Source organism: Acinonyx jubatus, chromosome C2 (genome assembly GCF_027475565.1).
Source record: "Acinonyx jubatus isolate Ajub_Pintada_27869175 chromosome C2, VMU_Ajub_asm_v1.0, whole genome shotgun sequence".
NCBI classification, from domain to species: Eukaryota; Metazoa; Chordata; class Mammalia; order Carnivora; family Felidae; genus Acinonyx; species Acinonyx jubatus.
The window spans coordinates 6,260,278-6,271,788 of NC_069384.1; the positions used below are offsets into that span (position 1 = coordinate 6,260,278).

General features: G+C 48.7%; 1 protein-coding gene across 6 annotated transcripts in view; it reads right to left on the reverse strand.

The window, feature by feature from the left end:
* GET1 (guided entry of tail-anchored proteins factor 1) overlaps positions 1-9,149 on the reverse strand; it is a 61,396-nt gene extending 52,247 nt beyond the window's left edge. For 2 of the 6 annotated variants that reach the window (XM_027041594.2, XM_027041591.2), the window contains exons 1-2: positions 8,949-9,148; positions 48-213 (exon numbers count right to left, since the gene is read on the reverse strand). In XM_027041594.2, coding sequence (XP_026897395.1) covers positions 48-213; positions 8,949-9,050 — 268 coding nt within the window. In that variant the 5' untranslated portion in view covers positions 9,051-9,148. Of the gene's footprint in view, positions 1-47; positions 214-4,449; positions 5,747-8,948 lie in introns of those variants that run through there. The other 4 variants (XM_027041592.2, XM_015063177.3, XM_027041595.2 and 1 more) reach the window with 4 other exon arrangements.
* Positions 9,150-11,511: the final 2,362 nt, after the last annotated feature.

Here is an 11,511-nt window from a genome sequence, read left to right on the forward strand (position 1 = left end):
TTAATCAGCTCTCGTAAAACTTTCCACACTACAACTGAAACCAGTACCGTGAGTTTTAAGCTTATCCGTCATCTTGTTGATCTTTCTCTCCAGCCTGGCATATCTGGCGAATTCGTCCATCATGTTGACGGTGGAGAGTTCTTGCTTCATACCCTGGATCTCCGCTCTCATCTGCGACTCCTGCTCGGCGTCCTTCTGCAGCACCCTGGACATCTGGCGGGGCGGACAGCAGGGATCAGCACCTCTCCACGGGGGTACACCTTCTCCCCCACCTCCTCCACCACTCCCCTGAGGTCTCTTCCAGCGGGGCGGGCTGCCCCTTACCTACATAGCCAGCCTCGGCTGCCTGGTCCTCCTGCCCCCACAACCACCACAAAGACAAAACTCCCTCTGATGTGGACCATTATTCACATTCTACGTTTCCTTTTGCAGATATGCTCATGGATCGCTCCGGTGCAAATGGACGTATCTTTCACTCTAACCACAAAACTGTGATTACAAAATGAAAACCAATTCCAGTTGCCACTCGGGTGACAAGGAGCACACGTCCTCTTAGGTAGGCAGAGGAAGGTGGGCGTAGGGGGCCAGTGAGGAGGGCGTGGCCCAGCAGGAGGAGGGCACTCCCACAGAGGGGCACCGTGCAAGGGGGTCAGAGCCAAGCACAGTGCTACAGGGGTCTCCAAGAAAGGGCAGCCTGGCATTAGAGTGAGCGCATGAGTCACACAGGATACAGGCTGGGAGCACCCAGCCAAACACAGAGACAGAGCCCAAGAGGGGCTGACAGGCATGGGGAATGGGGGGAGCAGGCATTGCGGGGGGCAGGCATGGGGTGGGGGGAGCAGGCCTGGGGGGGAGCCTGGGGGATGGGGGGAGCAGGCATGGGGGAGCAGGCACAGGGGTGAGGGGGAGCACAGGCACGGGGGAGGGTAGGGGGAGCAGGCCTGGGGGATGGGGGGGCAGGCACAGGGGCTGAGGGGGAGTAGGCATGGGGGAACAGGCATGGGGGGTGGGGGGGAGCAGGCAGCAGTGAGGATGGGAGTTACAAAGCCTTAATCAAATACAGCAGACATAATGAAAATAATGGGAGCCAGTTTTCTCACTGTCAGAAAAGGGGATTAGAAATATGGATCTGGAAAAGAATACAATGAATCCTGCAGTGTTGAATTAGAATTGGGAGGCATATGGGTGTGAACTTGCGATTTTCCGCAGATGGAGATATACAGATGTAAAGGTTTGTGAAGGGGCACCTCCGACAGCCAGGCCCCCATCGCTCACATGCACCGTCCCCAGATACCTGCGCACGCACACACACAACTGCAGGGACACTCGCTCCCACCCCAGGACCAGGGAGCAGTGGCCACCAGGTGGCGCTGGGCAGCAGCCAGGACAAGTACGGATCCCCTGACAGCAAGGGTGGAGTGAGACCCACCCACAGCGCAGGTCTGGGGCGGGGAAGGACTGAGAAACCCTGGAGCACCCACCCCAAGCGGAGAGTGAACACCCCTAACTCAAAGTCCACAGCACCAGAAGACCTGCAATGAGAACACAGCATCCCTTCTGCGACATCAGACAAGGATGTTCCAAGAAGGCCATTGTGCGAACTCACTGCCCTTGCCCTATTCAGAAATGTCAGCCCTGCAAGTCCAGGAAAGACGGAGAATCCTTCCAGACTGATGAGGCGTGACAAGTATGTGCAACGCATGGTACTGACCAGGGTCCTTTTGCTGCAAAGGACCTCACTTGGGAGGAGTGAAAACAGGAACGAGAGATCAGGAAGGTCCCTGATGGTTGTGTTGTGGACAAGCCACCTGTTTATACACTGGTGCATCCAGGAATGCAGGGGCGCAGGTTGACAGCTTAATTTCAAATGTTTCAGGAAACAATGTTGGTTCCTTGCACTGTATGCCTAACTTTCCTGCATGTTTGTTTCAAAATTTTTAAAAGTTTGATTAAAAAAAAAGATGAGGGGCACCTGGGTGGCTCAGTCGGCTGAGCCTCCAACTTCGGCTCAGGTCATGATCTCACAGCTTGTGAGCCCCGCGTCAGGCTCTGTGCTGACAGCTCGGGAGCCTGGATCCTGCTTTGGATTCTGTGTGCCTCTCTCGCTCTGCTCCTCCCCTGCTCGTGCTCGCTCACTCGCTCTCTCTCTCTCAAGAATAAATAAAACATTAAAAAAATATTTTTTTTTCTTAAAGACTAAAGAGGAGCACCCGGATGGCTCAGTCTGTTAAGCATCCAACTCTTGATTTTGGCTCGGGTCACGATCTCATGGTTGGTAAGTTGGAGCCCCTCGTCAGGCTCTGCTCTGACAACGCAGAGTTTTGTTGGGATTCTCTCTCTCCCCTGGTCTCTGCCCCTCCCCTGCTGGCATTGTCTGTCTCAAAATAAATAAATAAGTTTAAAAAAAAAAAGAAAGAAGATAACGTATGACGTGTACTGGCACATAGCACGCGCACAATGAGTCAGTCCCTCCGGCTTAGGCTCCCCTCTGCACAACAGGGCAACTCTTCAGAAAGAGACTGGGAAGCCATGTCCCCGTCATGGGTCTCCCCCCGCGCCCGCGCAAGTGCCAGGTCCTGGGACCGCCTCTGAGATGGCAACCTCCGGTGCCTGCGCAATGAAGTCCTTCTCGTGGGGACACGAGAGGTCTCTCAAGGGCACTTGAACAAAGCAGTGTGTTTGCTACCGCACATCTTCCTGCAGGCCTCATGCCAAGAGTAGCTCTGTCTTCACCCCCTCTGCCCTCGCCTGGCCCCTACCCAACCCCCTAACTAAAGGACAGATATACTCCAACCTGATCCACTCTGGAGACGAAAATAGGAACAGCACAAATTTTCTTAAGAAAGTCACAGAATCATCTTTAAGAGCAAAGAGTCTATGGATGTTTAAACTTAACACATCAAGAAATGGGCAAGAAGTAGATTTTTTGAGTGAAAGAGATCCTATCTTGATTGTGATGGTGGTTATCCTACTGAATAAGGGCACAAACTCATCAAATTGCCCACCTACCTAGAAAACGTCAATTTCACTAAATGCAAAGTACACATCAATAAACCTCGCTTTTAAAACTACATTTTCAAGGGGCACCTGGGTGGCTCAGTTGGTTGGGCGTCCCACTTTGGCTCAGGTCATGATCTCGTGGTTTGTGGGTTCAAGTCCCGCGTCGGGCTCTGTGCTGTCGGTTCAGAGCCCGGAGCCTGCTTCGGATTCTGTGTCTCCCTCTCTCTCTGCCCCTCCCCTGCTCACACTGCCTCCTTCTGTCTCTCAAAAAATGAATAAACGTTAAAAAAAATTTTTTTTTAAACTAGATTTTCAAGAGAAGAAACAGAAGCACAAACACATTACTTAGCAGTATACAGAACACACAAGAAAATTACAAACCGAGAAGGCCCAAAGTGTTTACTCAGCACTCAGTGAGGGAGGGTGGGAAAATGAGCTTGGGGAGAAGTGAAGAGTTTTGTGGTTAAATTAGACAACTGCAGTGCTTGCGGGGGGAAACGGATAAATGACATCTGCAAGTATACAGAACTATTCGAAAGTGTTTAAATTTGCAAATATGTACCCACATTAACCCAAGACCTCCCGATAAGTGACAACTAAAACATTCTAGAATTATGAATTGAATTGTAACACTTAATGAGATTTGAATGTAAAGGTTTTGAATATTAATGTTTAAATCAAAAATAAACCCCTGTCCTCCTTATGTACTCAAAAGCACCTTTCAGGACATTAAACCTCCCACTTGACAGAAACAGATAGGCTGTGTGGGGTACAGCTTTTCAAAGACCTGGAGATGGGTCTACAAAGAATTCTCAAGTAGAAAATGAGTTATTAAGATGACAGGCAGTAGGAGAATCTTGGGAGAAGGCGAGGATAGAACCGATCCTTCTCGTCACCCTGGTGCCCCAGACGCTGGCCGCCAGCCTGCATGAGCTCAGTGTCCTACCAGACTCACCCTCAGGTCCTGTCCAAGTTCCACACTCCCTTCCCAACAGACAAAATGCTAGGGCTTGAACTTGGGGTCACACCGGGTTAGACTGAAACCCCACTCTACCACTCAATGGCTGGCACCTACCTCCCTGGACCAGACCCATCTGAAAATTAATCAATACATAATGCCATTTAAGTCCCAAAGGCTCATCCCTCCTGGAACACAGGAGGCACAGGGGGAATGACATGCTGGGGTTGCCCGCTCAGATGTGTCCCTAATACAGGCGACACACTCCTCATCCTGAGAAGGGACCAAGGCCCCTTCTGCGGACCCAAAACAGCCCAACGTGCCACGCCCGGCGGGTCAGCGCTCTCCAGTCGGGAGCCCTCCTCACAGCACAGGTCCCCCGCACGTGGACGACCCCATTCACAAGGCCGCACCTGCGCACCCAACCCCCAGCACCCCCACAACTACTACTTGGGGGTCATCCTCACGCCTGGCCTGCAACAGGAACTCACTAGGTGACCATGCTCCTTGGAAAGGGAGAGGAGGGTCCCAGGAAGGCACCTACAGTGGCAGGTCCTGCAGTGTCTGCCCCTCGTCTCAGTGGCCTGGGCCCCTATAGGGAAACGGAGGCGGCCACTTTTTAAAGCAGAAAATGAAGGCAATTCCAAAATCAAGTATAAAAATGGCAGTCGGCCCCACAAACCAAGTCCCAGGGGGACAGCCTGCACTGTGCCCGCGTCTAGGGTCAGCAAAGCGAGGACCCGTGAAGGAGGGGCTGCTCACGCCAGCGCTGAACCCACCCCCGGCCGCGTCAATCCTGGGGCGTCTGCGCAGTGCGCCTCCCTACACCCCGCCCTCTGCCGCGTCAGTCCTGGGGCGCCTGCGCACTGCACCTCCCTACACCCCGCCCCTCACCGTCGTTCCCGGGGCGCTTGCGCAGTGCACGCAGCTCGCTGGGACGTTCACTCGGCCCAATGCCCTCGTCAGGCTTGAGGCGCCTGCGCAGCGCGCCTCCCTACACCCGCGCAGAGTGGGCGCTCGAGGGGGCATCTTTGTCCACCTCTTCCTCTGCCTTTGGCTGAACAAAGTCCTGGATCGCCTACTATAGGAACTAGGCTCTGTCATCCATACGTCCTGTGACCAGCTTGAAGACGAGAAAGAACTCTGAGGAAATGCCAGCCAAGTCAACACCAGGGACTGGGTATCCTCATCAGGCCCCTCCTCCGCCCCAGTATTGAGCTGAGATCCCCTGCCAGGACCTAGCCAGGCTTTGCTAGGCAGGGGACTTGTGATACTTAAGAGATTATAGGGCCTCAACCAGCCTACCCAACTAATGGGACGGCGTGCCCCTCCTCTGCTTCTGGCTGGGTGGGAAATGCTTCCGAAACACTGTAGGGAAGGCTATAATTGGAAGTACGAGGATATGGCCCATTCCCAATTAAGCTTTCGGATTCTCCTCGGGAGGGCCTGTAATGGGCAGCCTCTAAGTGTGGTGAGAGAACAGCATTTTACCCGACCCAGGACCAAAGCATGCCTTACAGCTTTACACTGACCCTCGCCACAAACCCAGCCACCAGGCTGTACAATCTCTTCATTACTCTTCCTTGTTCTGAACACCAAAAATAAGGGCTGTACTCTGATGGGATAACTATACATCATCCTTTGAGCCTGGCTCACAACCCTGGCAAATAGCGCTACAACCAAGGGGAAACGGGTTTAAGAAAGCTAACTGGATTGAGGTCAGAGAGGCTGTACTTCCTGTGGGAAGCGGCACAGAATGTGAACACAAGTCCAAAGGCAAACCCAGGGCTCTTTCATCTAAACGATGAACATCCACGGGTGCAAGCCCCAGGCACAACTAGACTGCAGCGACAACCTTTAGTGAGTGTGCGCTAGCTGCAGAGCACGAGTTTGGTGGAAGCTTAGGTAAGGAGCCTGAGATGATGACAGATCTTCCTTATAACTGCTGCCACGCCCGAAACAAACACTCCTCTTGCCCCCTCTGCTAATGGGAAATTATGAACGATTCATAGAGGAGCACAAAACCAACACAGCCTCTCTGAGCAATTTAGGTTAGTTTCATATGGCTCCCACGAGAGATGAAATGGGATGGGGTACATAAGAATCCAGGTGATACTCCAAGAAAGATGGGCAAGCAACCCCCAGAATGGAAGAAAATATGTACAAATCATATACCTAATAAGTAGTTTAATCCACAATATACAAACAGCTCCTCACTCAACAAAAAACCAAATGAACAAAAAAAAACAAAAAAATCCCATTCACTCCCTGCTGTGGGCCTACAGAGGATGCCCTTCCCTTAGGGACAGCTGCATTAAAAAGGGGAACAGGGGCGCCTGGGTGGCTCAGTCAGTTAAGCGTCCGACTTGGGCTCAGGTCATGATCTCACAGCTCGTGAGTTTGAGCCCCATGTCGGGCTCTGTGCTGACAGCTCGGAGCCTGGAGCCTGGAGCCTGCTTCGGATTCTGTGTCTCCCTCTCTCTCTGCCCCTCCCTGCTTCACGCTCTTTCTCAAAAATAAATAAACATTAAAATACATACATATATATTTAAAGGGGACAGAGGACTTGAATCGACATTTCTCCAAAGAAGGTATACAGATGGCCAATAAGCATATAAAATGATGTTCAACATCACTAATCATTAGGAAAATGCAAATCAAAACCACAGTCAGATGCCACCTCACATCCATTGAGGATGGCTATTATAAAAACAAAACAAAACAGAAAATAGCAAGTGTTGGAAATTGTGGAGAAATTAGAACCTTGTACATTGATGGTGACGATGCAAAATGGTGCAGCGGCTATGGAAAACAGTTTGGCAGTTTCTCAGAAAATTGAAAATAGAATTACCACATGATCCAGAAATTCCACTTCTGGGTATTTACCCAAAAGTACTGAAAGCAGAGACTCTAACAGGTATTTGTACACCAATGTTCCAGCAGCATAATTCACAAGGGCCAAAAGGTGGAGACAACCCAAATGTCCATCAAAAGATGAATGGATAACCATTGTATGTGGTCTACACATACAATGAAATATTATTCAGCCTTAAAAAGAAAAGAAGGTAATCCTAGCACATGCTGCAACAGAGAGAGCCTTAGAGACATTATGCTGAATGAAATAAGCCAGGCATAAAAGGGAAAATATTGCATGATTTCACCTACATGAAATAACCACAGTGGCCAAATTCATAGAGACAGAAAGTAGAACTGTGGTTGCCAGGGCCAAGGTGACAGAGGACAGGGACTTACTGTTGAATGGACAGAGTTTCAGTTTAGGAGGATGGAAAAATTCTAGATGGATAGTGGTGATGGTTGCACAACAATGTGGATTACTTCATGCCACCGAACTACACACCTAAAAATGATAAAATGGTAAATTTTATGTTATGTGTACTGTACCACAATTTTTTATTTAAAAGGAAAAAGGGGCACTTGGGTGGCTCAGTCGGTTGAGGTCCAACTTCGGCTGAGGTCGTGATCTCACAGTTCGTGAATTTGAGCCCCACATCGGGCTCTGTGCTGACAGCTCAGAGCCTGGAGCCTGCTTCAGATTCTGTCTCCGTGTCTGTCTCTCTCTCTCTGCCACTCCCCTGCTCCCCAAGTGTCTCTCTCTCTCTCTAATATAAACATTAAAAAAAAAAAAAGAGATGGGCAGAGGCCAGCTCTTCAAGGGTCTTTTATGCAATGCTAAGTACTTGGGACATCATCTTAAAGACTAGGTAGCATCAGGATAGATTCTGAAGGGAGGTTGGGGGGTTAGAGAGAATTCTGTATGCCTTAGGACAATGCGGGTAGTAAAGTCCTGGCACAGAGTTTTACACAAAACAGGCACTCAGTGAATGCTGGTAGAATAAAGAAAGTAGAAATCCTGCCTAGTCTTCAATTCCACCCCCACCCCCCGATACACACACACACACACACACACATACACCACCAATTTAAATCAGCACAGAAATGCGTTTCCGGCAATAATGCTCCAATGCTCGCACCCAGTCTCTGAGCTCTGTCAGACAGTCCCTCACTCCTGCTGTGGACATAAAGAGGGCGCCCTTCCCCAGGAAACAGCTCCCTGTTTCCCACACACACCTGACATCAAATTTGCCACCAAACCTCTCTTCGGGCTCCAACAGGCAGAGGCACAAAACTAGGAGAATCACAAACCAAGATCAGTCTCCACCCCCGCAGTCCCGAACCGGATGACACAGTGCAACCCCTTGACCCTCTGTGTCAGACTCCTCTGCTAGTAAAAGGAGACGGGATGACATTCATATCTTACAGCAGCCGTGACGACTGGACCCGAGTTTATGCACTCATGCCTACGCAAAACGCACGGCGGGGAGCTGCATTCCAGTGCCATTTGCTCCCTTGAATACAGGAAGCATCACACAGTGCCGAGATTCTGTCTACACTGCCTCTCACCCCAAGAACGGGGGCTGCTGCACCCTGAGATCCTTCCATATGGGACCTGGCAGAGCTGGCGCTCTGGCACTACATGCACGAAAGGGCCAGGGCCTCCAGGCACTGGACCCCCAGCAGCGAGGCTGCTGGATGCCTCCAGGGACCGGGGGTTAACGGAACTAAGTGTGGCTGGCAGAGGGGCACTGAGAACTCCCAGTCTGAGGGCTGCTGCCACGTGAAAACGTGGCCAGGTGTTACCAGGTCATTCTTTTTTTTCTCCCCGAGAATCCAGATATCCGGATTTGGGAGTAAAGCCTTGCAACTTTTAGACGCTAACAACGGAAGGAAGGAGGAAGGGAGGGAGGGAGGGAGGAAGGAAGGAAGGAGGAAGGGAGGGAGGGAGGGAGGAAGGGAGGGAGGGAGGGAGGAAGGAAGGAAGAAAAAAAGAAAAACCTTAAGGCGAACAGCCCAACCAAGACGCTTCTCCGGCCCTCACGCGGTTGGTCTGAGTCCCATGTGTCTACACCGGGCTCGCCGGGGACAGCGGCGGAGAACCACCGGCCCCCTGGAAGGCCAGACAGTCACTTACGAAGGAGGAGAAGGACGGGAGGAGAATCCTGAGGACATTGCACCCAAACACGAAGCTGAGCACCAGCAGCCACGCCCAGCGGTCGACCTCCGCCGCGCTCATCCCGGAATCTCCTAGGGCTGCCGGCTCCGCTAAGGTAACTCCATGGGGGCCACGCCGGCGCCCACGCCCTCGCGGGCGCCTGCGCAATGAAACGCAGCGACCTCTGAGCCGCGCCGCCGCGCCTGCGCACTGTGCCGCACTTGGCGGGGAGGCGGAGTCATCTTTTCTTCTTGGTCCCGGCGAACGCTTTGCAGCATGCATCTTGGCCTTTCGGGCTTCCGTAGTTTTCCTGCACCCTCCCCACCGTGTCCTGGCTGCAGTTTTACCGGTTCTGGTGATTCGGCTGCTCCCGTCTCTAATTTTGTTGTCGCTGCGAACCACTTACGTAACGAGTACTTTCTTTAAATTGACACGCTTTTATTCCTAGATAAATTTATTTTAAAATAAGCCTTTCCGTAAATGGAAAACTATCGTAATTGTAGTAGAAAGTGACTAAAAAGAAAGGTTTCGTAGTTGTATGTAAAATGCCTTCAGTTTACATTTCAAAACAAAACAATGAAATCTAAACAATTTACAAAGCTGCATACCTAAAAAATAAGTTTTAATCGGAAGGTACTGCTTACAGTCAGCCCGTAATAACATTAAGTTTAGGTTTTGAGAATTAACTCTAACCAAATGAATCAAGGAGCTGTGGTTCTACTGGCCTTGCAAAATAAACAAACCTTTCAGAATCTCTAAAAGTAAAGTTTTCTTCGAGCCCATGTTAGGACAGTTGTTTGGGAAACGTGCTCTTCACAGGGAAGAAACTGTTCGGAGAATAATCCGTTTTTACAAGGTTATACTTTTTTACATCTTGCACAAGCTCAAGAGGTTGCAGATTAGCATATAAGAAGGAATCATGAGTTTCATCACAAAGGAATGCAGGAAGCAGGAGTCTTGATTGATATCTTAAGATGGTTTTCCTTCAGGCTACTCATCCCCAGATGTACAGTACATGGGTGGAGGGCCGTAAATCAGGCTTTTGGTTTGAACAAAGTTTATACACAGTCATGCTGACTGAGAAAGAAATCTAATAGCATCCCTTGTATATCAGACCTTTCGAGAGTTTTTCTCTCATTATTTCCCCCTTTTGATCAATAATCTTTCAACAGAAAGCATTGATCATTATTTTCTCCCTTGATGCCAGGGTGATTGTTTATCTGCCCTGGGTCCATCATGTCCCTCAATGCTAGGCTTGATTTAAGTCACCTAGGAATCTATGTTGCAGGGGCCAACAGTATGTCCTTTAATAGGGAATATTACAATATATATACATAGATAGATATATAGATATGTACACGTTTTTTTAGTAAGATCCAGTTGTAGTGCAAACATTGTATGTGTGCTGCTTTTGCACTTTTGTAACATTTATAGCATAAACACAGAAATAGCAATAAAAATCCAATTAATAACACTTGAAGCAGGGGTGTCTGGATGGCTCAGATGGTTAAACCTCGGACTCTTGATTTCAGCTCAGGTCATGGTCTTGCAAGTTTTTGAGCTCAAGCCCCACGTCAGGCTCTGTGCTGGCAGCATGGAACCTGCTTGAGATTCTATCTCTCCCTCTCTCTCTGCTCCTCCCCCACTTGTGCTCTCTCTCTCAAATAAACTTAAAAAAAATTTTAATAATATTTGAAGCAACCAATGGGGACTAGGTACAGAATTAGAAAGAAAAGAATCAAAAAAAAAAATCCATTACAGGTACTTTGTAATTCTGAATTAATTTGAGTATCTATTTCCTTTGTCTATACTTATTTGTGCTTTGTGATATGTTTGGGCTGATTGGTTTAAAATGGTAAGTAAATTGTCTGTTATTATATGGAACAATTTCTCTGGCCAGTTAGTTTCCATAGATATTACATCTTGTGGTGATTGTAATGCTATCTTCCAAAACATTTCATCATCAATATCAATATTAGTTTAATTTTTGTTAGAAGCAGGCAATTCTATTTGAGATACAAGGTCAGTATTACCCTATATAGCAGTAGAGTTGTGATGAAAAGTACTCTGGTTACAAAGCAGATCAAGGAGTATTACAGAGGTGTTTTGTAAACCTTCCCAACAAAATCTTCCTTTTCCCAGATGCCATATGTTAATTTGTAGAGGCATAACCATTATAGGCCAAGTTGGAGTGAATTCAGGGCTCTGTTGTTGTTTAGGACCTAACCATATATTTTTCCTGAATGCACAGATGTCAGTAGATGCTGGAATCCAAAAAGAATCATTGCCTAAGTAGTCACATCTTCCTCCAATGGGAGGAACTCTGGTGGTATTTACAATAGTTTCTATCCCTATGATGACATTGAAATTAGTTTAGTTGGCCATAAGTTTGGGTACCAATGCAATAATTGAACACTTATATAAATTACTGGAGTCTTTAATGATTTCCCACAGATTAGGAGAGCTGTGCATTTTGGGTTTCTTTCAACAGTATTTTTAAAATTTTTTTAACATTTATTTATTTTTGAGAGAGAGACAGACA